Below are 24,011 nucleotides of genomic sequence, written 5' to 3'. Positions count from 1 at the left end.
CAAGTCCTTCAGCTTCTACCCAACATGCCAGCGTAAACAGAAACATTTTAAACCACAACAAGAAAAAAAAAAAAGAAACTATGGCCACACGGCAGCGTACGGCACTGTGATGGGACCTCACAGCAATGGGCTGGGAACTTCTACGGAGATAAATTTCATTCAGTTCTCTGCAAAGGTTGAGTTTGGGGAAGTTTTAGAATCAGACATGAAGCCAGGCAATTAAATCCACTGTGGAACAGAGATTTCTGTCACATGTGCGAAACTGCTAAATACAACCCAAAAAGACAGACAGATGGAGACCTACGGAGCAGCAAAAGGAAGCAGCTGCAAAGCTAAACTCTCCGTGCCCTGAGTTTTTTGCCAGACAATTTTGCCACAGTTCACGGAAAACAAGCATCCCTGTAATGATCAGCGTGTATTTCTTGGCTTCTCCAGAATAAAAGCAATGGATTTGCAGCTGATTTCAGGTAGTCCAAATGAGAGGGGCTGTGACACCAGATCCATCTGCCCCCAACACCGAAATATCCGGGTGTAGCTCATTCCTGCCCTCGTCCTGCCCGGCTGCTCCCCAGCGTTACCCGCCTTCCTTCCCCGCCCGCCTGCCCTAGTTCTCCACACCAGTACTCCCCTGGGCACCAGTTCGCCTCCCACCACACCCCCTACCCGCTTCCCAGGCGAAAGACAAAAAATGGTGCATGCAAAATCCACAGACACCGCTTTTGCTGTGCCTTTGCCTTCCCCTTCCACGCACGCTGACTGTTTACCCTCCATCGCGCTGGCTGTGGCTGCCTGCGGACGGCTGTGCGGAGCATCCCTCCCTGTGCCGCTGTTCCGCCCAGGGACCGACCACCCAGCCCATGGGGGTTACTGAGGAAGGGGCTGCCAGGCCACGTCCGGCAGAGCAAATGGCAAGGAAACAACAGAAAATATTTGCCGATCGCTTTCATTCTGCCAGATCAGCTAGAAACGTGCATTCGCACGTAACTGGCAATGACGTCCAATGCCCGAGCAGCAGGAACAAACCAAACCAGACACTTCCCAGCCAAAGATCACGAAAAGACACCATAATCTGTAAAATGCATTAGAAGCTCTACTTAGTGCATATTAACTCAAGGCAGAGTGAGGTTTATAATCCTCAGAGCGCACTGTTCCCTCTTACTGCACCAGCCGCACATTTTGGGGTCGATGCAGTGTTTCCCGTCTATAAAACGAGCAGTTTGAAACCCGGGCTCAGGCAAAGCAGCAAGCGGTGATCCCTCCCGAGCGGGGCAGGCCGGGCTGTCTTGCACTGATGGTGCTGTTGCTTCAGCTCCCGGGCATGCCTTTAGCTCCAAGGGAGCTCCCTCTCCGCGCAAGCCCGGGGTACAGCGCAGGGTACATGGGATCCCGAAGCACCGACTGCACAAAGCTGACCATTTTCCATCCTCACCGCCCTGCTAGCAGCCCCCATCCACTTCTGTCCCAGGCCAGCCCCCTCCCCATCTGCGCAGGGGGTCTCAGCCCCGGGCTGTAAGCAGCCAGCCCCCCCAGAGCCCAGCAGATGCCTGGAGGACCACCAGACGGGGTCTATTTTGGACCTCCGAGTGCCAGCCGCCGAGCACGGCGCAAGCTGCCAGACACCTGCGCTGCTCCCCAGTCCGCACCAGTTTGCAGTCCCAGCGCAACGGGGCTGGGAGCCATTCGCAGGGGAGAGGTTGCCCGCCCCAGGCAGGGACGCCACGAAGCCACCCCGTGCTGCTAACCCTGAGCTGGGGCACAGCTTTGGGGACGGAAATCTCACGCCCCAAACTCGTGCGAGGCAGCAGATCGCAGAGGCAGCGCTGCGCCGAGGGCACTGCAGCACTTCAGCCCTGCCAGCAGGCTACGGCACGCGCCGACGGCTTTCTGGCTGCTCCCAGAGCACGCTCCCCGCCGCGCACCGCTGCCTACGCAACCGTGCGTGCGCAGCCACCGCACGAGCACGCGGGTTTCTTGGTTGCCATCTAGCAACCAACCCGCATGCGAAAGGCCTTTCTGCTGGCAACCTGCAAACGCCTCTCCTGCTGCGGGTCTGCCCACACCGGGACAATTTCCTGGTAGCAAAGGTGCTCCCAGAGGCATCGTGCTCCTTTCACCTCCCCACTCCTCCCAAGTGGGACAGAAGACTTATTTTTGCCGGGGAAAGGTGGCCCAGCTTTGTCCGCAGAAGGCAGTGCAGAGGGCATGGACCAGGCTTGCTAGATGTCCAGGTTTAGGAATGAGACGTTGCTGTACAACTCTGACGAGACCGAGCTGCTCTCCAGCGCGTGCGTCCCACCAGGCAGCCGGGATGGATCAGGCTCCTCTGTTGAATCCTCACTCCCAGTGCTCCTAAAAAAACAAACAAAAAAAAGAGATGCTATTTGCAAACTGCTTCTATTGCCAACTCCACGCCCAAATGGCATCTAGTGACCCTGCAGATTTGCCATCTCTTTGGACAGTCCCAAAAGGAACGTCAAGACAGACACGGAACAGCAGCAGAGGAGACTCGTAAGGTCTATGCTGCAGGAAACCATTCCGTGCAGGACAGTCCATGTTTGCTGAAGGAGTCTCCTGGTTTTGGCTGGGATAGAGTTAATTTTCTTCCCAGTAGCAGGCACAGTGCTGTGGTTTGGATTTAGGATGAGAAGAACGCTGATAACACGCTGATGGTTTAGTTGTTGCTCAGCGCTGCTTATGCCAGTCAAGGGCTTTCCAGCTTCCCCTGCTCTGCCAGGGGCACAAGGAGCTGGGAGGGGGCACAGCCAGGCCAGCTGACCCCAACTGCCCCAAGGGCCATTCCATACCATACGGCGTCATGGGCAGTATGGAAACTGGGGGGGTTGGCCGGGGAGCAGCGATCGCTGTTGGGAACTGGCTGGGCATCGGTCGGCGGGTGGTGAGCAATTGCATTGGGCATCACTTGCTTCGTATATCATTATTATACTGTTACTATTAGCATTACTATTTTACTTTATTTCCATTATTAAGCTGTTCTTATCTCAGCCCAGGAGTGTTTCTCACTCTCACTCCTCCGATTCTCTCCCCATCCCACCGGGGCAGGGGCAGTGAGTGACGGCTGCGTGGTGCTGAGCCGCTGCCTGGGGCTGAACCAGGACAAGGAGTCACCAGCCCTACAAGGAGACCCAAGGCTGCCGAGCACGCCCTGCTGCAGACCACAGGGGAGCAAAATACCTCCCGTGTTACGTGCCATGACCGTGGGCCCAGATCATGGGGCACAAGGCCCTTTTACCCCACCTTCTTTAGTCACAGGGAAGGGCATGAACTCAAATTCTGAGCCCGTGTGGCACTAACCTATCTTGCAGCCAAAAAGCAGACGTACAGACGTAGCTGGCAGTCACATGCAGACATGCATGCAGATGCACACAGGATGGGCAAAAAAATGCATAGAAATGCAGACACCACCAAGGGTGAAGAAAATTTGGAGGAGGCTAGTGATGGAGCTGAAAATGGAGCAGGCATCAGCGTGTGACCCTGAGAGGCTGGAGCAGCGGAGGGCTCTGGGGGTGCAGCAGGGCAAGAGCTGTGCAGGTATGTGCAGAGAGAGATGCGTGCAGTGGAGCCGTCCCGATGCAGGGCAGATTTGGATAAAGGCGAGAGCGTGGCACAGGCTGGGGAGGGGGCAGAAAGGAGGATACGGAGCTCCAAGGGACAGAAAAGCTGGGATGCTTCAGCTGTCAGGTGCCAGCACAGAAAGTGAAGAATTTTAGCTGGGGAGTTCAGGACTGAAAGTGGTGGAAAGAACAGGAAAGATGGGCAGGAAGAGCAGCAGGATTCGTCCGTCACTTGCCAGCAGCGCGGTGAGTGTTGCTGCGGGAGGGCTCTGCCCCCGTGCAGCGAGGTGCCCTCCCGCAGCACCGCGCCTCGCGGGGACTTACGGCACGGCGTTGAACTTCCTGCGCAAAAGGTAGTCGATGACATCGGGGTCCGTCTGAAACAGCCTCCTCAGGATGTCACATTGCATTTCTGGAGAGACCTGGGAGGGATACACAGACACGCTCGCGCATGGCATCTCCCCCTTGCTGGAGGAAGGCGAGCAGAGGCAGCGAGGACAGCAAAAGGGCTCCGGGGCAATACGTGCTCACAGACCCACCATGTTGGTGTCACGTCCCACGCACCTCCCGGGGGTCTGAGCAGGACCTCAGCCCCTGCTTTTCCCGTGCTAACCCCAGTCCTTTGGCTCCTTGTAGACCTGACAATTGCTACAAGGCTTTTGGGGGACCTGCAATGTCACATTCCCATAGACCTGTAGGAAAGAGACATTCCTGGTATTTCACGGGAATTTCCCAGGTCCTCTCCTAAAACCGGGGCCGGGAGCGCCGCTCAATGTATGCTCTTGCTGGTGCAGGGAGTTTCCGCCGGGGTTTCAAAACAGCTGCAGAGCCTGCACTGGGTTGTCCCCAAGGAGAACAGCTACGTGACTGCATGGCACTGCCTACATCGCATCCCTTGGGGACCGCTTCAGAGCGCGCAAGCCCACGCCAAGCACCCGTGGTGCTCGGAACGGCACCTTGCTGCATGCCTGCAGGGGCTCTCCGGCTCAACCACCGTACCCACCTCCAAGCCTGCACCAAGCAAACCTGCCGGTGCTCAGGTACCGCACCGCTCTCGCCCTTCTCCACCAGCATCTCCAACGGGGGTAAAGAGAAGCACGGAGCCTGGCGGGGCATCCCCAGCCTGGCACACCTCCCCGGCACCCGCGCTGCACCAGGGCAGAGCGGAGAGCGCGAGAGTGAAGGCTTGAAGTCCACCTGGACAACCATGCAGAGCAGGATTTGCCCAGGAGATGCGAGAGGCTCTTACTGCTGCCCGCGAGTGCCCCACGGGAGGGTTGGCGAGAGGATGGAGCCAGACCCTTCCCGGCGGTGCCTGGGCACGGACCGAGGCGCAGCAGGGACAAGCTGCAGCCGGGGCACCTCTGGCAAGGAGAAAATTCTTCCCCTGAGCGTGGTGCGGCCCTGGGACAGGACCCAGAGAGGTCAGAGCTCTCCATCCTTGGAAATAAAGCAAACCCCAGCTGGACACAGCCCTGATCTAGTTTTGAAGTGAGCGCTGCTCTGGGTGGTCTGGAGGCCCCAGAGGTCTCTTCCCATACAAACCTTTATGTGACTCTAAAAGATGCTTTTGGGAACCCCAGGTCGATGCGTCCTCCATGAGCACTCCCTGCCGCAAACTGATGGTCCAAATCACCCACCGAAGAGCAGGTCTGAAGTGATCCCATCCCTCGCTACTCTCGCTAGCTCTCCCCGCTGTTGCATCCTCCCCACATCTGCCTGAGGCTGTGGCACCTCCACCCCACGCCACCGCCTTCCAGCTCCTTCCCTCTTCCAAGGTCTCCCATTTTTTCCTCTTCTCTCCCCCCTCACTGGGACTTTAGGGAAGAAACAGTACCGAGGTGCCACTCCTGCAGCTGCTGTTGGCCAGCTGCTTCCCATCCCAAACGAGCTCAGTCACACATCACCGGGGTGGAAGCGACAGAGAAGACGGGACCGGTCCATGACACGACCCTCAGCTCTGCCTTTACGATGCCAGCAACAAACCATCCCAAATTAACATTTACCCCTGGCATGAGGAATGAATCACATTTTCACAAGCCGCTTGCTAAGTGGGGCTGGGAATACATCCTTCCCTCTGCTGCCACTAGAAGAGTTCAGCGGGGAAGGAAAGGTCTAGAGAAGCTGCCCTGAGAAAGCCTCACCTACCATGAACAAGGTCTGGTGGTGCTCGATCAACCTCTGGAGCACCAGTATGATGGCAGCGCTGTCTTCAAAGTGCATGGCACCAGCGTCTTTCTCCCCAGGCTTCTCCTTCTGAAGGATGTTGGGACCAAAGATTGTGGCCAAGTTTGAAACCGTCATTTTATTCCCAGGAATCTAGCAAGCAAGCACAAAAGGAAATTGCAGATTATAGATGCACCAGCATGAGATGTCCCAGGATAGCCTCACCCACCCCAGGACGGGAACACGAGCTGCCGAGTGAGGCCGGGGTGTTGATCTGGGTCCAGTTTGGTCCTCTCCAAGCTGGTGGCAGGGCCAGCATGAAGGGTCTGTGGTGCTGGAGCACACGCTCATCCCCTCCTTGCATCAGGGCCCTCCATTCCCATCCCACTTTCACAACGCTTACCAGAAGGTAACAACCATTATTTCTATATTGTCTTACAATATGGGACAAAACCAGTCTCTTTGAATCATGGAGAGACTTAGAGCTTGAATCATCGAATCGTTTAGGTTGGAAAAGCCCTTTAAGATCACCCAGTCCAACCATTAACCTACACTACCAAGTCTACTCTAAGCCAATCAAGGGCAGACCAGACTAAACCATGTCCCCAAGTGCCACCTCTGCCCGGTTTTTGAACACTTCCAGGGATGGGGACTCCACCACCTCTCTGGGCAGCCTGTTCCAATTCTTGGCCACCCTTTCCGTAAAGAAATTTTTCCTAATTTCCAACCTAAACCTCCCCTGGCGCAGCTTAAGCCCATTTCCTCTCGTCCTAATTGTCCAGAGAAACCAAAGTCAACCTCAATGCATGGTGCTAAGTCCTTCATGGAAGTTGGAGGTGGAAAACCAGAATTAGTCCACAAAAAACGCCCCTTGTGCTGCCTACGGACACACAGCCAGGTCCCTCTGGGGTTGCTGCAACCCAGAAAATCGCTTGGCTGGACTGAGAGCAAGCCAGACCTGCCATGGACAAGGGGATTTAGCAACAATTTGGCTTTGCCAAAGGATTCACCCAGGCTTGCAAGAAGCTCTGCTTGGTTTTAACCAACGAAGTTTGAGCAACCCCTTCTTCGTGCAGTCGACCCGTTTGGGCCAGCCTTACCTGCTGGCCGTCGGGGCCCCAGGAGCTCTCGGCGTGCTGGGCCACCTTGCTGAGGAACCGCAGGAGCCGGTGCAGCGTGTCGCTGTGGCAGGGGGGCAGCAGGAAGAGCAGCAGCTGGAGGGCGGCCAGCTGTGCCGGGCCCTCCATGGCTAGGCAGAGAGCAGCTCGTTAATTAGTGCGATTCCCAGCCCGCTAAGCACTTCCAGCTGGCCAGCCCTCGTTTACATCCACAGTAACGAGCTCTGGAGGGAGCCAGACTGGCATCTTACCCTTCATCCGTCCATGCAGGGATAAGCACTCTGGGAGACCCCAGCACGGGCTGCAACGTGATTGCATTTGGTGTTGTACAGCCCCATAGTCAAAGACTGTCCTAGACCAGGGGGATTATAATCCAATTATCGAAAGAAAAAAAAAAAAAAAACCACCCACCAAACCACAGACTGCACGTGGCAGTGCCAGGCAGCACATCGCTAATCTCACTGCTGTCAAGTGGTTTTGGCAAAGAAGGGTGGTAAGGAAGAATCTGAGAGCCAAAGGTTTGAAAACTCGTACGTGGTGTGAATTCATGGATTCGCCCTACAGCCCGCACGCAGTCCAGGGCCATTCAGGCTTTTTATGAACAGTGTCAGCAAGGGGAAAGAAAGTCACCCCGCTGCAGCGACAGGGACGCTGAGCTGGCAAGGGAGGAGGACAGGGAGACAGCAAGCACTCAGCCAGCCAAAAACAAAAAGGAGGGTATGGTACAAGAGGGACATTCAAAGCTCTGTGTGATGGAGGACAGGTCAGGAAAGAGCAGCAGATGGGGGACCCCGTGGTCCCGTATCCTGCTCTGGTGCTGGCTGCGAGGGGAGGCTCCTTACATCACGCACAGGGAGAAGTGGCCAGATCATCCGGCTCAGGTGTGAGGATCGCAGACCCGGGGTGAGCTGAAGATCCGCTCAGATCACACACCCCAGCAGTGACAAGGAAACAGGCAATGACAGCAGCGCGTGGCGGAGCTTGTAACTAAACTGCAGCCCTGCAACCTGCGGGATGGCATGTCCACCATGGAATGTCATGTCCACCACACAGCTGGACGGGCTCGAAAAGCAGCTGGCAAGCAGATGGAACAGAAATCCACTAAAGGCTGTAAAAAGTTATCAAGAGTTCAGGCTTAGGTTACTTGGAGACCACCGGAAGGTGGAATGTTGGAGAAAACAACACCGTTTTTACGCGCTCCTCTGCGTGGGAGACCCTGGCTGCTCCTGGAAATGGGATGGCGGTGCAGACCAACTTTGCTCCAGCCACGTGCCCACCCTTACGCTAAGCCTGGAAGACACGGCTGTAGCGCGTACACATCGCTCCTGCAGAGATGCAGGTCCATCGCACAGCTAGAGAAGACGGGCACTGCCGCCAGCCTCCCATCTCCAGCACCACCCGGGTTTCCTTGATCTCCCTGAGGAGGCTGCATGCTGAGACGTGCCCCAGTCTCAGGACGTATTTATCTTGAAGAAACTCCCTGCTACGTGCCCACAACTAGAAGACCCACTGTAGCCCCGTGCCTTTGCTCTGGGGTGATTTCAGCAAGGCCAGGTTGGTTCGCACTCCTGCTTTACAGTACACGCGTGCTGTACGCTCAGCTCGAGGGCAGAAGATCACCCCATACGTTCCCCAAAATCCCTGTCCACCTCTGTTCCCCCCCACACGCCCTGTCTTGCTCCCTGACGTGGCGCAGCCGGAGAGCGAGCCTGTTGGTGTGGAGCTGCTCGGTTTTGATGTGCCAGCAGGGATTCAAGGATTTGGATTTGGAGAATCAAATCGGAGGAAAGAAGGATGGCAAAAGGGGAGCAAAGAGACGGTGAAGGAGACCAAGAAAGAGTGATGCTGGAAGCAGTGGAGACTGCCTAAGAACTCAGTCACCCGAAATATGAAGGGTAGGGGGACCTGGGCAGAGCACTTGCAAAAACACCCTTACGGGCAGCGCAAGCTGCTGGGCTGAGCTCCCGGCACAGCGCGCTGAACTGTGCTGGGACCTGGGACTGAGCCGGGTAATTGCACAAGAAGAAAATTCCCTTTTTGTTTTTTCCCCCCCTTCCAAAACCGTGGTGGGTGGACTGTGCAGAGTGAGAGCAATGCACCCCAGGCACTCACCGGCTGTGCTGAGGAAGGCTGCATAGAGCTCTCTGGGGATCAGCGAATCCGGCATGTCCCGAAGAAACTCTTTGAGCAGCGCAGCCACATCGTGAACGCTTTGAAGCTCATCCAAGAAAACATCCAGTCCTCGGTCAAACTCTTCCCTCAGCTTAAAGATGGAAGAAAGGAGCAGAATAAAAGCAACAGTCAGTTCTTCCTCTCTGCACCGTGCCGTCAGGAACCGTCCCTGCAGAGCGCGATGGCAATGGCAGGGCAGGAGGGTTGGCTACTCCCAACGTCCCCCTGATGCAGGGCACCCCCGAAGAAGGCACTTCTTCGTGGTCTCTTCTCCCAAGTAGTTAGAGATAGGACGAGAGGAAATGGGCTCAAGCTGCGCCAGGGGAGGTTTAGGTTGGAAATTAGGAAAAGTTTCTTTACGGAAAGGGTGGTCAAGCATTGGAACAGGCTGCCCAGAGAGGTGGGGGAGTCCCCATCCCTGGAAGTGTTCAAAAAACGGGCAGAGGTGGCACTTGGGGACATGGTTTAGTCTAGTCTACCCTTGATTGGTTTAGAGTAGACTTGGCAGTGGAGGTTAATGGTTGGACTGGATGATCTTAAAGGGCTTTTCCAACCTAAATGATTCCATGATTCTATGATTCTAAGGCACGCCAGAGCCCAGGAGCCTGCTGCTGCCCGGAGGATGGGCCACAGGGGCAGGAGGAGCTGCTGGCTGGTGAGAGGAGCCCGGAGCGGCTTTGAAGTGCCAGCCAGGGGCTGGAGGCTCATCTGTTAAAGGCAGCTTGGAGAGATGAAGCCTGCTCTCCATGGCTGGGAGAAGGACCCAGCAGCAGGTTACAGGCTGTCTATGATCCAGCATGCGCCTGTGGTGTTTTAGACCTCTCCATGTCAACATCCACATTGTTCATTCCCCACCCATGCAAGCATCTGTCCTTTGGATGCGGTACTGCTACAGAGGACGCTGTAAATGTCTCGCTTTACCTGCTGAACTCTTTTCTTGGAGCTCCCGACGCGGAAGATGCCCACCGTTTGCAGACCTGGGAGACAGACAGGTTAGTGCTCTGCATTTCCACGGCTCCCTGCCGCCCCGGGTAGTCCTTGGAGCACCTCAACATCATGGAAGTGGTTCTCTTGCACTGCACGCGAGGCAGCGCATCCTTCCCCGCTCCTGGTAGAGGGGGTAAAAAGAAAGGGTTTAGAGCCGTAAGATTTTCTGGGGTTGGTTGTTTGTGGGTCAGGGAGGAGAGCTCACCTGTACGGTCACTCTGAGATAGATGGTGGAGTTGCAGGGGCCAGAGCGCACCAGGAGGTGGGTCACCGATAGGCACAGTGACATTCACATAGCCCAGAGGATTCTCCCCGGGCTGCTTTTCAGGAGCGTGCCCTGCCCCAGGAACCAGTCCAGGGGAATGGCCGGGCCGAACTGCCCCAGCCCACCACGCATGATGGGTTTTACCAACCTAGCATGGGACAGGCCAGCTGGCTGGGGAGACGCGCGTATTTACCGTGTGTTTCAATATGTTTGCAGCATCTGTCCACAATCCGCGGGACCTGCCAGGTGATGGGGTTGAGGCTCAGCATCTTTTTCTTGCCCAGGCTTCTCCCTGGATCCAGCTCGTGGGGGTGGGACAACTGCAGTGCCTCCAGCAGCTTGGAAGTGTTGTCACTCAGGTCGGTGATGGAGTCCACGGACATTGCCCCCTGAGATGGAGCAGAGGTGATTCACAGGGTGGCAGGAACCGCCCCACAAGATCCCAGTACACCGTCATTGCTGTGACCTCAGAAGTTTGTGGGAAAGGGAGGCATCACCTCCAAAACCAACACAGGGGTCTACAGAGCCTGTCTGGGGTTGCAAGAGAACCACGTAGAGACCTTTCATCTCCCGTGCATTCATTTACATGCCCTGCTCCTCGTGCAAGGCGTTTCTAAACACAGCCTTCCCACTGGGGCAGACCCTGCACCGCACGCAGACACGGGGAAAGAGGAACCATCCCCAAATCCTTCACCTCTGACTGCGCAATACACTGGATTTAGTCACCTGTATTGGAGCTGTTTTGCACCAGGGGTTACAGGCACTTAGCAAGAGGCAGGTGTGGGTCTCTGCTCCAAAGCGATGAAGCAAACCACACCCAGCCTAATACCCACCTCCCCTCGTGGGAAAGAGGACTGAAGCCAAGACAGTGGCCGAGGCTGACCAGCCACACCATCTTCCTTGTATTTTAACACAAGGGGAGTCGATGAGCACTGGAACAGGCTGCCCAGAGAGGTGGGGGAGTCCCCAGCCCTGGAGGGGTTCAAAAAACGGGCAGAGGTGGCACTTTGGGACATGGTTTGGTGGGCATGGGGGTGTTGGGGTGATGGTTGGGCTGATGATCTTAGAGATCCTTTCCAACCTTAATGACTCCCAGTTTTTAGTTTCATTAAAAAATAATCCAGCCACCAAGCCAGGAAACACGAAATTATTCCTCTGCCCTTAACTGGTTTAGTGGTGGCCTTGGCAGTGTTGGGTTAATGGTTGGACTGGATGATCTTCAAGGGCTTTTCCAACCCAACCGATTCGACGGTGCTGAAAGCAGACCAGTTCAGCGGCACAGCTGATGTCCCCACAGCAGCGAGGGGTCTCTCCCTGCTTCGTGCCCCGGGAGCCAACAGGACCCACATCGACGGCCACAACTTCTGGGGGGAATTTTGCAACTGCGAGGCCCGGTCTCCAACCGCGACATTGCCAAAAAAGGCGACGCTGTTTCACGGAGAAGTCCTATCTGTTCACAGTGCTGCTCACCAAGATGTGAGGCAATGGAGGAGTAGAAAAATCCGTGCCACTGATGATGGATCTCCTCCCATCCCTACCTACCTGGTTGCCTGGCCATGTCCTTCTGGTAACCTTGGCTCCGTAAGAGCTCAGCTAGCAGAGCCCGTCCCACCCCTCCCAGTCCAAATCCTGGGGGAAGCAGGGGCATCCCGTTTCCCCGAGGGCAGACCGGGGCCGACCCAGCATGCAGCACAATAACTCACATTCATTAAGAAAAGACCCTGGGAAACCGTATTTACTGCGGAAGTCAGAGCCTCCCCCCACCTGCAGCACCGTCGCAGCGCAGCCCAGTTTTGCAATCGTACCCTTCGCTGGCTCCAGGAGCTGTTGTCGAGAAAAGTCGGGGAAAGCGGCTCCTCCGGGAAGACCCCGCAGGGTACCAGGCCACAGCCCCTGCCCATCGGGGACCTCTTCTGCCTCTGAGCCCGAAATCTCGTCACTGTCGCTTCCACCTCCAGGCAGAGCCGGCGGCTCTTCTTCACTGCTTCCTGCAGCTGCTTGTAGGCGCGGTCATTGGCGATGACTTGGAAGAGCGGGATCCCAAAAGTCTGAGGAGAGCAGTCTAGGGAAAGACACGGGAGAAAGGGAAAAGTATCGCTAGCAGGAAAATCAAGAGGGAGCTGCACTCGCGCAGCCCAGCTGCCACATGTGCACACCTGGATAAAATAATTAACCAACAGAAGGGAATACCGGGATACTGCAAAGGTAACCGCCAGCAGGAGAGTGAGGAGGACAATGCGTAAAACTGTTGACAATGAGATCTGTAGCTTGAATCCAGGACGGCAGTCCTGTAACTATCAGTGCCCTTGCACGCCCTGTCCCCTCCTGCTCCCTGCTCCTCCTCCAGCTTCCCAGGATCACCTGGGCTGGGTGGGAAGAGCATCCCCAAAGACCCTGGGCAAACCCAAAGGGGAGCTGCTGCCCCCGGAAAGCCCCGGGGCATTGCGTGGGGGGACCGAGGGTGCAGGGCAGCCAGGGAGCCGGGCGGGGAGGGCACGGCGTGGGAGGTGGCGTGCTGGAGGAAGAGGAAGGAGACGCAGGGGAGCTGGGAAGATGGCAGGAACAGTGGCCTCCACCAACATGCTTGTCGCAGCCTGTCCCAGTTTTTCCTGAACTTCCCTGCCTTTTATTGGTTACAGCCTCATGAAGATGCCGTAGCATCTATGGAGACTTCACAAATCACCAGAAATATTTGATACAAGAGATTCTTACCAAATTATAACCTCCAGTTTTCTACAGGGTTTGCATCAGCTATGTCTGTTCGAGAGTAACAGTCCTGGTATTAATGGCATTTTCCCCAAGTAACTTTCCCCCTCCATACCTCCTTGCAGACGCAAGGACATCTCGCCTTACTTCCAGCCTCCACACCACCCGGGGCCGAGGGGTTTGGCAGCCGGAGTACAAGACACAAATCCATTTTGTAAATTATCAGGCTGCGGCTCAGTAATTCCCTTGAGTCGACTTTGTCCCGGTGTGAAGAAAATTGGGAAGTGCTCGCTCCCTGTGCTCTATGCTTCTGGTTTCCCCAGGCTTGTAGCTGACATTCTTCCAAGGGACAATAACACAGAACTCGAAGCAGCCAGACCAGGGATAAAATGGGCAGATAGAAACACTCACATGTGTACACCTTTACGAACGCACATTCATGGACACGTATTTCATCCACACACATATGCATCCCTTCCAGACTCTCTCATGCTTGTGCACGTACCGTTACACCCCACTCTGGAGAACGGCAGAACAGGATGGGACAAAGCACCTTGCTGAATTTGGGCACCTCCCAGCTCAGCCCCATCAAAAATCACCAATTCCGTTTGAGAGCAGGGACCAAAACCTGGGTAAAAGGGAGGCTGCTCACCTTTCTTCTCCTTTGAGAAGCTCTCCAGTTTCTGGCGGATAGATTTACTGCCTTTAGGTCCAACTACGAGGGAAAAAGAAAGCAAAGGTTCTGCATCATTAGGCTGTTTGAGGACAGTCTCCCCTCAAACCCTTCCTGCACCCTCGCAGGCAGGGCATGGCCGCAGCATCTCCCGCGGGCAGAGGGATGCTGCGGGCCCGACGTGGCCATGGCCAAGAGGATGCATGAGGCCACGTGGGATGGCACAGTGGCCATCAGCTACCCGGGGCAAACAGCCCCAGAGATGGGCCACCATCCTCCCAAAGTGGAGGAAGGGACCCCTCCACGTGCAGGCACCTGGACTGGGGGGGTCCCATGGCACCAAACCATCGCCATGGGTTAAAGACACCCCAGCTGCGGGATCCACCCCACCTGGCTCAGACCACAGCCCTAAGAACCTCCCTCCACTAGCGCTTAGCGACGCCTTGCTATCCGGATGTGTAATCCAGCAACGCGCAAAACCACAGGTCAGGGCACATGAACCATCAGGCAGCCAGCAAGCAAAGTGGCGCTACAAAACCGAGTCAAAATGAACCGCAGCTGATCTTTCTGCCGGAATCCTCGCTCGCCATGCCTCGTGTCGGGGTTTAGCCCCAGCCCCAGCTCAGCACCACGTAGCCGCTCGCTCACTGCCCCTGCCCCGGCGGGATGGGGGAGAGAATCGGAGGAGTGAGAGTGAGAAACACTCCTGGGCTGAGATAAGAACAGCTTAATAATGGAAATAAAGTAAAATAGCAGTAGTAATAATAACAATATAATAGTAACAACAATATCCAAAGCAAGTGCTGCCCAATGCAATTGCTCACCACCCACCGACCGATGCCCAGCCCGTCCCCGAGCAGCGATCGCTGCTCCCCGGCCAACCCCCCCAGTTTCCATACTGCCCATGACGCCGTATGGTATGGAATGGCCCTTGGGGCAGTTGGGGTCAGCTGGCCTGGCTGTGCCCCCTCCCAGCTCCTTGTGCCCCTGGCAGAGCAGGGGAAGCTGCAAAGTCCTTGACCAGTGTCAGCACTGCTCAGCAACAACTAAACCATCAGCGTGTTATCAGCGTTCTTCTCATCCTAAATCCAAACCACAGCACTGTGCCTGCTACTGGGGAGAAAATTAACTCTGTCCCAGCTGAAACCAGGACACCTCGCCAGAGGAAACGCCTGATGCTGCAACAGCTACCGAACGCGGTCTGTGCGTGGGACGCGCTGGGAGACCGTGGTGAGCGGCCAAGAGCAGCCGCCGGCAAAGGTGTTCTTGCACATGAAAGAGCAGTGGAAAAAAAGCTTTAGCTGTCCAAAGGCTGCAGCTTGAAACTCTTCCGGCCACCTTTAAATTCTGCATCCATATTATACACGACTGTATTAATGATGATGTCCTAGCAATTACTTAATGACTCAGAAAGCTGCCCTAACTCATCCTCAGAGATCCAGTATCAACACTGGAAAAAAGAATACAGCCCCAGAAAGGCTTTTGTGAGTGTTTTACATTTTACAGAGCACAGACAAAGTCAGACAAAACACGTACCACCAGAAATCCCGCACTGCTCCTGGAGAGGCAAGCCCCGCTCCTAAATATTCCCCACGTTGCACATCCAGGGACAGCAGCTGGCAGCAATGAGCTGAAAACTCATTCGCTGCCCACCCTAAATCCTTCCAGGACACATCACCCTATTCTGGCTTGTGCTCCTTATTCCCGAGGAATTCTCCTCCTAGAAGCAGCTTATACAATTGTTTGGGTTATTTTGTAAGATTTAGAAGCAAGCTATGAAAGTTGGTATGAGCAACATGTGCATAAGAGAGTAGCCTACATTAATTATTCTGCAGCACCATATGTGTTGTTTCATTCAAATGGCCAGACAGCAGGAAGATGAACAACCTGGAGACAAAAACCACCCAGCTGAGGAGGCAAAAGGCCAGCAAAACTCCGCTGCGTCGGCACAGAGTTAGGAGGGGTGACACAACGTGCTGAGGCTGAGCATCGGCATAACTCCCCGCTCCTAAAGCTGTGCAGATGTTCCTTCGGGGAAGCAAACCACGAGGCAGCAGATAGTAAAGAAACCATCAGGATCCTCCTGCCCAGAAAGCCCGAGCCGGCATCTCCGTGACAGAGTAACGCATGTGATCCACCACAAATCTAGGAGATGAGGACAACTTCTTCTCCCCGAGGTGCACCACAGCAAGCTTGATGCTGCGCGTCCTTCAAAGGTTTCATCTTTCTTGGCCATCTCCTGCTCGAACCACAGACTTGCTCCTGCAGACTTGGCCAAAATGAGACGTAGCACCCGTGACGTGTTTGCTCGGTAGCTCGGGAGGGTCATCCTGAAGCCTCCTTCGCTCTAAGGTCTGAGATGCTGCAGAAGTTTGTTGGGATTAGCTCAGGTAAGGACTCTTGAAAGGCAAAGAGCAGCCCAGAGGGTAAAGCTGAAGGTTGCCCCAAAGGATGGTTCACAAGGGGATGCACACCCCGTGATCCTCATCGTCTACGTATCTGGAAGTATGAGGGTTAGAAGAGGTGCTGAACACCTTTTCCTTGAGGAAAATAACAACAACTGTGCAATGGCTGTGTAGTAAAGGCAGGAATTTCACAGGGGTAGATGTTGGGGAGCAAGTACAGACAGGTGGAAGGACCCAAATGGAGACCGTGCAGCCCAAATTCAGGCATTTCCAAACATTATGAACTTCCCTTTAAAACGCTGGACTAGGAAAATGACGCTGCGAGTGCAACAGTGTCATAGCTAACGCTCAGCATCTTACACTGACTCCCAGCCAACTAACTGCAAGAAGAGCAGTTAGCAGGCAGAAACCTAAAGGATACAAAGACGGACAAAAGGAAGGAAGGATTCCCCGACAGCAACCGCTTCCTTCAAAAACCAGGTTAGCATGAGAGTGATGCCCAAAATACACAGAAGGATGAGATCAGGACTTTGCAGTCCCCTGCACTTATTCCACAGAAAGAGAGGAGCCCATCGGACAAAATGCAGTGCACACAACAGGAAGGAAAGAAATACTTTCTTTTTTTTTTTTGCACTACACTGTTCCCTAAGGAAAACTACTGCTGCAGGGTATCACTGAAAATGGGATCACAACAGCTCAAAATACCAAAAAAAAAAAGAAAAGGAACCAGGATGTTTGTGGTCAGAGTCCCCCGGGGACATAAAGGCAGCCTGTGGTGGGTGGCTGGTGCTGCAGCCCTGGGGCAACTGGGAGTTCTGGGAATGAGAGGGGAACGTTCTCTCTTTTACTCTTCTTGAAGCCATTTCATTGCATGAACTCTTCCAAATATTAATTAAGACAGGAAACCAAACTTGGATGTCACCCCAAGTGAGCGTTTGCTGCCCAGTATGAGGATGAGCATCAGGAACTGCTCCTTCCCTGGGACAAGTCCCCAGAGATGCGGGGGGGCTGCACCCTCGGGAGGTCCCAGCCCCAGCTGCCCCGGGCGGGCGCTGGCCACAGCCCCGCTGCGAGCGGGCGGTGGGGCTGGAGACCCCCGAGCTGCCTTTGCACCCGCGCTGCCGGTACCAGGCGAGCCTAGGGCTGGTGAGCTGCGGGCACCTCCTGCCCTACTGGGATGCCAAAACACGGCAGAGGAGGCGTTTCGAGGTGGTCTGCCCGCTCTTGAGGAACAAGTACATCTGGGAAGGAGCCAGCTGATCCCCAACTCGCTGTGCTTGCTTGGTGAGATGTGTAGACGTCGGGGGACGCAGGCAGCCATGGGAACCCAGATGATGCCTGCATGTCTACGTAGGCCAGGACGGAGGAGCTCGGTCCCTGCGGAGCTTCCATATTTATCTGCCCGTTAATTTCAGTAACGCGTCTTCTAACCTTGCATCAGCCCCATCCCAGCGTCAGGAGTGCGTGCTGGATGTTAATCCAAAAAGCAAAGCTTGTCCCATCCCAGCGGCATTAAGACAGTCCCAGTGGAAGACCCTGCCAAGTCACAGTGCATCTGGTTTGGATTAGGGGGATCAGAGGCAGACAACAGGCAAGGTCATATTCTCACACTCCTACGGACACGCAAACCCTCCTCAAAAGGCTGATTAGGCCTTCGAGGCTCAGACCAAAGCAGGGAACAAAAAATAAAATGGATCAAAATGAGTCACAAAGTGTCTTTCCATAAACATCATCCCGTGTTACGAAGTGTGGGCACGGGGATGAGTAGCAATAATGGCTCAGCCCTCAGCCCTCCCGCAGCAGGAGCCGTCCCCTCCCGTCCTCTACCTTTAGCCAGGCTGAGATCTCCAACAAGCAGCTTCTCCTGCAGCTGGTAGAGAGCAATCTCTTGCAGACTGGCTCTTTCCAACTCCGAAAGGCTGTGCAGGGGCACAGGCTGCATTTTGGTGCTTCGTCCTGGCAGAAGAGCTGAGATGAAGGTCCCCTGAAAAAACACAGATATAAAAATAAAAGAGCCCGAAGCACATCGCAGAGACGCCTGCTTAGGAGAGAAGCTGCTGAAAATGCCCCAGGGTGTCTTTGCAAGCGCAGGAGACGCTTGGCCCTCCTTCACCTCTCCGAAGGGCCAGCTGGTCTGTAGGTGCCCCAGCCACCCCATCCCACTTTGACCTTCCAAGGCCTTGGAGGCGTCGGGGAGTGCGTGAGGGACCCCAGCCCTGGCTCCCAAGACCCCCCAGGCTCCCTGAGGCACCCCAGTGCTTGGAATAGAGCTCCCTGGCCAATTCCAGCTGCCATCTGTCTTCACACGAAGCCCAACACCATCAGGCTGGTGTACGCAAGATGGGGCACATCCTGGCTAGCCAGAGCAAGGACCGTGCTCCTGATGCTGGGACATTCCCATTCTTCACCATGGGAATACAGTTCCTGGCTGGCATCAGCCTTGGGACCATGCTCCATGTGAGCAAAGTCAGGATGGAGGCAAGCCCGACCATCTCCTGACCAAATCTAGACGGCGCAACGTGTTCCGAAGCGCAACAAAAACTCGTGCGAGGGAAACCGCAGCAAGCAGCGCTTCGCCCTGCTTGGTCTGACACCTCATCCAAGACGCTGCTCTTCCCGCCGGGAAGCTGCTCAGCAAACACACGGAGCCAGGGGCTCCATCCCAGCGTGTCCTCGCATTGCGCCCACAGACCTAATCCTCATGCAGGTATTGCCGGCTGCATCGGGATCCACTGCTGCATCTTTGCATTTTTTGCATTGCCATTTTGCATTGCCGGCTGCATCTCCGGATACATTCAGACTTGCACTTTCTTCGCCCCCCTAAGAAGTGGCACCTAACGAAAAGCTCCTCCTGGCAGCCTGAGCGTTTCCCAGCTCCCTCCAGACACCCACCTTGCTTCCCCCCTGCCCTCCAACAATTTCCACCACGTCAGGGGGCCCGAACTTTTTCGGCATTACGTTAAGAGGTCCCAGCAGCCCATCTTCATACAAACCAGCTGAACGCTGCTCCCAGCCAGCCCCCGACCGCAGCTCAACGCAAGCAAAGCCACGGGCTCTGGGCGGAAAGGGCTTGGGACGAGATACCAGCCTCGGACGGCATCTGCACGCCCCTCCTCTCCTCCACCCGCATCCCAGCACACGCTGGGTGCCAAGGTACGAGGAGGAACGGAGGAGCCATGGCCTGGAAGGGCTCTGGCGCGGGCTGGGTGCCGGCGGCTGCTCAGCCTGGGGACGCCGGGGCTGCGCCCACGCTGCCGCTCCCCTCTCCTCCCGCAGCGTGCTCCGTCGGGCGCAGAGAGCCTGGGCAGGCACTGCAGAAAGGTGGGTGCAGCTTCCCTCCAGGGCGGCTGAAGGGAAGACAGCTTTGGGGCTTTGGTTTTTTAGCCATGCAAAAAGGTCTAAAACCTGAAAAGCAGCACGCGTCCCGCTAAATAAGACTTACAGCCCCCTTTTATTCACCAGCTTTTCTTCTCTGCCTTTTTCCCCCCATTTTAAATTGGTTTTCTTTTTAATTTAATACTTAACACTGAGCCTCGTCTCGTGTAAATCGGACGCTTCCAGCACTGCCGAAGCCCCACCGATGCCCTCACCCCCCGCAGAGGCTGGACTGCAGCCCACAGCCCCTCGCAGGTCACGGCCGAACGCCCCGTCCCCTCTCCCGCACGGCTGGGCAGCTCTGCCCGTCGCCCGCAGCCCGGAGGGGCCGCGCAGGGACCCGCGCTGCCTGCCGGCTCCTCGCCCCGCACCGACCTGGGTGCCCGCTCCGGTGCCGAGCGGCTGCGGCCGCTCCTCCTGCTCCCCGCCGGCCGCCGCCCCGGCACCCAGCCGCGGTGCAAAGAGCAAAAAGCAGTGGCAAACAGAAGAAAGGACCAAGGTTATCACCCCGCGCACGGAAAAGACGTGGCCAGAGTACAGGCTCCGAAAGGAGCCTTTCCAAAGAGGGATTTAAGGCGGTAATGAAAAATAAATGCCTGGAAATCTCCTAGAGCCAGGGATAAGGGTGAGGACCCCCCGGAGCGCGGCAAGGCAGTCTGCGCGGGCTCTGGCGTCGGCCCCAGCGCAGCCCTGGCTGCCCACCTCCATCCCCCGTGCCCGGGGCGGTGTTTCTTTTGGCCAGGCTTTCAATTTCTAAAGATATTTAGAAAGTTACATAAATATTAATAAAAAAAAAAAAAACCCACCACCAAAAAAACGTAGCTGTGAACTCCCCAGAAGGGCACACCAAAAAGGGAATTCGGCTAAAGACAAAGATATTCTTGAAACATTTAACTAAACAAGTAACTGGCGATAGGACAAGAGGAAGTGACCTCAAGTTTCCTCAGGGGAGGTTTAGGTTGGAAATTAGGAAAAATTTCTTCACAGAAAGAGTGGTCAAGCACTGGAACAGGCTGCCCAGAGAGGTGGGGGAGTCCCCATCCCTGGAAGTGTTCAAAAAACGGGCAGAGGTGGCACTTTGGGACATGGTTGAGTCCGGTCTACCCTTGATTGGCTTAGAGTAGACTTGGCAGTGTAGGTTAATGGTTGGACTGGATGATCTTAAAGGGCTTTTCCAACCTAAACGATTCTATGATTCTAAGGTTTAGTGGGCATGGGGGTGTTGGGGTGATGGTTGGACTGATGATCTTAGAGATCCTTTCCAACCTTAATGATTCCTAGTTTTTACTTTCATTAAAAATAATGCAGCCACCAAGGCAGGAAATATGAAATTATTCCTCTGCCCTTAATTGGTTCAGTGGTGGCCTTGGTAGTGTTGGGTTAATGGTTGGGCTGGATGATCTTGAAGGGCTTTTCCAACCTCAACGATTCGATGATTTGACATTTATTACAAAAACTACGTGCCTCAGCACGGATGTGGTGACAAATGCGAGAGGCAGTGTAGCCGAGCCGCCTGGCACGGCTCAGCACCCCCGGACGATTACAACTGGGGTAGCCAGGTGCCCACGGCTGCCTCACACGCTGGACTCGGGGGTAAATCACACGGGAAGGGCTGGTGCAATCCTGCTGCCACGGCAGCTGACGCTGCCGGCAGCCAGACGCAGCACTGACCCCAGCCGGGCTCTGGAGCTCGGGGGATGCTTTAGCAAAGGGGCCAGAGTCACGATAACCGGTTCAATTTTAGGCGAGGCACAGCCCGTGGAGGCCTTCATGTCTTGCTTGAAAAGTTTTTTTTTTTCATTATTAAATTACTAAACAACATCAGGAGCTGTTCTTTAGGCTATGCAGCTTGCTTCGGCCACCCCTCAGCTTTCCACCCCTCCACGCTGTCGGGGCTCAGCCCCAGCCCCAGCTCAGCACCACGCAGCCGCTCGCTCACTGCCCCTGCCCCGGTGGGATGGGGGAGAGAATCGGAGGAGTGAGAGTGAGAAACACTCCTGGGCTGAGATAAGAACAGGTTAATAATGGAAATAAAGTAAAATAATAATAATAACAATATAATAATAATAATAACAACAATATAATAATAATAGTAATAATAATATCCAAAGCAAGTGCTGCCCAATGCAATTGCTCCCCACCCGCCGACCGATGCCCAGCCCGTCCCCGAGCAGCGATCGCTGCTCCCCGGCCAACCCCCCCAGTTTCCATACTGCCCATGACGCCGTATGGTATGGAATGGCCCTTGGGGCAGTTGGGGTCAGCTGGCCTGGCTGTGCCCCCTCCCAGCTCCTTGTGCCCCTGGCAGAGCAGGGGAAGCTGGAAAGCCCTTGACTGGCACAAGCAGTACTCAGCAACAACTAAACCATCAGCGTGTTATCAACATTCTTCTCCTACTAAATCCAAAACACAGCACTGTGCCTGCTGCTAGGAAGAAAATTAACTCTATCCCAGCCGAAACCAGGACACACGCGCCCCCTCCCAAGGCAAGCTCAGCAATCAGCCTTGAACGCAATACACGGCTTGTTATAACTTTTGTCCTGCAGGAAAAATAAAAAAATATCTGTGGAAGGAAAAAGCAGCCCTTTACGAACGTATTTTATTTACTGTCTCAACGGGGCTGCATGTAAGAGGTCGGTCTTAACCTGAACTAATGGTCCTAGCAAGCTTTGCAAACGGAGATCCCGGGCGTGGGCTCCCCGGGACAGCCTGGGTGGGACACGGGGGCACAGACAAAACGCGGGCTCTGGCAGGTGGGAACATCTCCACTTGCCCGCAGTAGCTCAGGTGTTTCTGCCACGCCAGAAGCGAGGGACGAGCAGAAGCGGTGCCTGAGCAGGAGCCTCCCAGCAGGACAGGAGCAGCTCTGCTGGCAGCAGATGCTGCGGATGGACAGACGCGCCCCCGGGACAGACAGACTGAAGGAAATTACTCTTCTGCAGGCAAAGCTCACGGCGCCGGGCAGAGCCTGCTTTCACAGCCCCTGCCCGAGCGGTCGGAGCGGAGTCACGGAGGACGCGGCTGCCTCGGGCAAGGAGGAGGAAACCCGATTAGGAGAGGGAGCAGAAGACGGGGAAAGCAGGAAGGAGAAGTCGGGGCATGCTGCTGCTTATCTGGCCCTACCGTAAGCGCTCGAGAAAAGCCCTGTAAAACGCCACCATCGCCAGCAAACAAGCTTGTCAACTGGGCAAACGCGTGCTTCAACGGTTAACGCCAGAAAACCCAGCCTTGCTTCTTGCAACAAGTGCGTATTTATGCTCATGGGAGCGAGCGAGATGGGGACCACCACCGACAGCCTCACAGTCCCGACGGCGGCACGGCGGCGGGGTGGGCGTCCCTGTCCCGAGGCGGGCGATGCCCGGCAGAGCCCCGCACGGCAGCGGGGTGGGCAGGAGAGCTCGCTCCAGCCTGGGCAGCCACCGCTGCTGCCTGCAAGGAGGGAAACACCAAAACGCAGCGGGGGCAAAAGCCAGAGTACTGTAAATCCTCCTTCAGAGGGGGATGCCGTAGAAGGAATCTTGCTAACTCAGAAATAGAAATAAAATGCCTTTCGCTGGGAGCGTTAACACGGCACTTCCCCTCTGCAACGACTTTCCCTTCTTATTTTTAGGACTAGGGCTTATTTGAGGAAGTCTCATGGGAAGGGCCCACCTCAGCCACCCCTTCTATTCCCAAGGAGCTGCAGTTGCTCCCCCATTTTCAGCAGCAAAGTCGCCCTCTTCCCAGCTGGACTGAAGGGCTGACATTTACCTTCCTCGTTTTCTTCTCACAGCACGACCAGCGGCGGCCTGGGCTCCCTCCTCTTCCTTCCAAGGTGATGGTTTTCAAAGCAGCGTCTCTCGAGCGGCTGGGAGAGCCTTCCCTGCCTGCTGGCGGGAGGAGATGCAGAGAAGTGACAGCGCGGAGATGCTGCAGCTGAACGCGGCCGAGGGGAGGAGGAGGAGGGGAGGGGAGCAGAGGGGTGATGAGAACGTCAATTTTCTGCCAAAAGAAATGAGAGCCAGAAACACTGTGCGGAGCGAGAGGGCAGGGTTAGATGGGAAGGAACAGCACTTCCCACGCCTTACGGTGTGCGTGCCTTGGCAGGGGATCGATCATTGCTCAATCCATCTCCTCTGTCCCCATGCTTTCCTACTTTTATCCATCAGTAACCAGGACACCTACCGAAGCGTCAGCTGCTCCAGCAGATGAAACCTGAAAGAGAAATTTGCTGCCCGGGTGCCGGTCAATGAGGGCCAGCGGATGCTTCTCACCTTGGTTCTCCACGCAGACCTCTCAGCTGCTCCACCACAGCGTCTTCGCGACGACCGAGTCTGCGGTGCGGTCAGGCACACGGCTCCAGACCGGACAGGACAGACGTACAGCCGGCACCTCGTACAACGTGCTGTACGTGGGGGGTTACAGACCCTAGGGAGCTTTACAGATCCACAGCAACCCACAAGACGCGCACATCAACACCCAAAATTGGCACCTTCTTGCATGTCAACGCACCCACGAGCACCTCGGGGACCGCAGCCCCCAGGCAGAGCCGTGCTGCCCCAGCTCTGCCCTGGCCCGCTGCAGCCTTGGCCA

At 55.6% G+C, this 24,011-nt stretch overlaps 1 protein-coding gene across 1 annotated transcript; it reads right to left on the bottom strand.

Annotated features, from left to right (window-relative positions):
- Positions 1 to 1,984: 1,984 nt before the first annotated feature.
- ARHGAP36 (Rho GTPase activating protein 36) lies at positions 1,985 to 23,330 on the bottom strand. Its single transcript, XM_075720587.1, has 11 exons — positions 23,190 to 23,330; positions 17,892 to 18,048; positions 13,639 to 13,701; positions 12,086 to 12,342; positions 10,474 to 10,669; positions 9,950 to 10,005; positions 8,969 to 9,119; positions 6,839 to 6,987; positions 5,721 to 5,891; positions 3,897 to 3,994; positions 1,985 to 2,349 (listed from the first exon to the last, which is right to left on the bottom strand). Exons 2-11 carry the CDS (start codon positions 18,004 to 18,006, stop codon positions 2,217 to 2,219), a joined length of 1,389 nt encoding a protein of 462 aa, XP_075576702.1. The 5' UTR covers positions 18,007 to 18,048; positions 23,190 to 23,330; the 3' UTR covers positions 1,985 to 2,216.
- Positions 23,331 to 24,011: the final 681 nt, after the last annotated feature.

Source organism: Pelecanus crispus, chromosome 13, assembly GCF_030463565.1.
Source record: "Pelecanus crispus isolate bPelCri1 chromosome 13, bPelCri1.pri, whole genome shotgun sequence".
Classification (NCBI taxonomy): Eukaryota; Metazoa; Chordata; class Aves; order Pelecaniformes; family Pelecanidae; genus Pelecanus; species Pelecanus crispus.
This window is presented reverse-complemented; position numbering and strand designations above follow the sequence as displayed.

What these genes read in the sequence shown, in the direction of transcription:
- ARHGAP36 (XM_075720587.1), bottom strand. Translation starts at nt 18,006, where the DNA reads ATGCAGCCTGTGCCCCTGCACAGCCTTTCGGAGTTGGAAAGAGCCAGT. An exon ending in CAAACATATTGAAACACACG is followed by an intron (nt 10,006 to 10,473) that starts GTAAATACGCGC and finishes TCTGTCTCCCAG; the next exon opens with GTCTGCAAACGGTGGGCATC. An exon ending in AGGAAGTTCAACGCCGTGCC is followed by an intron (nt 2,350 to 3,896) that starts GTAAGTCCCCGC and finishes TTGTTTTTTTAG; the next exon opens with GAGCACTGGGAGTGAGGATT.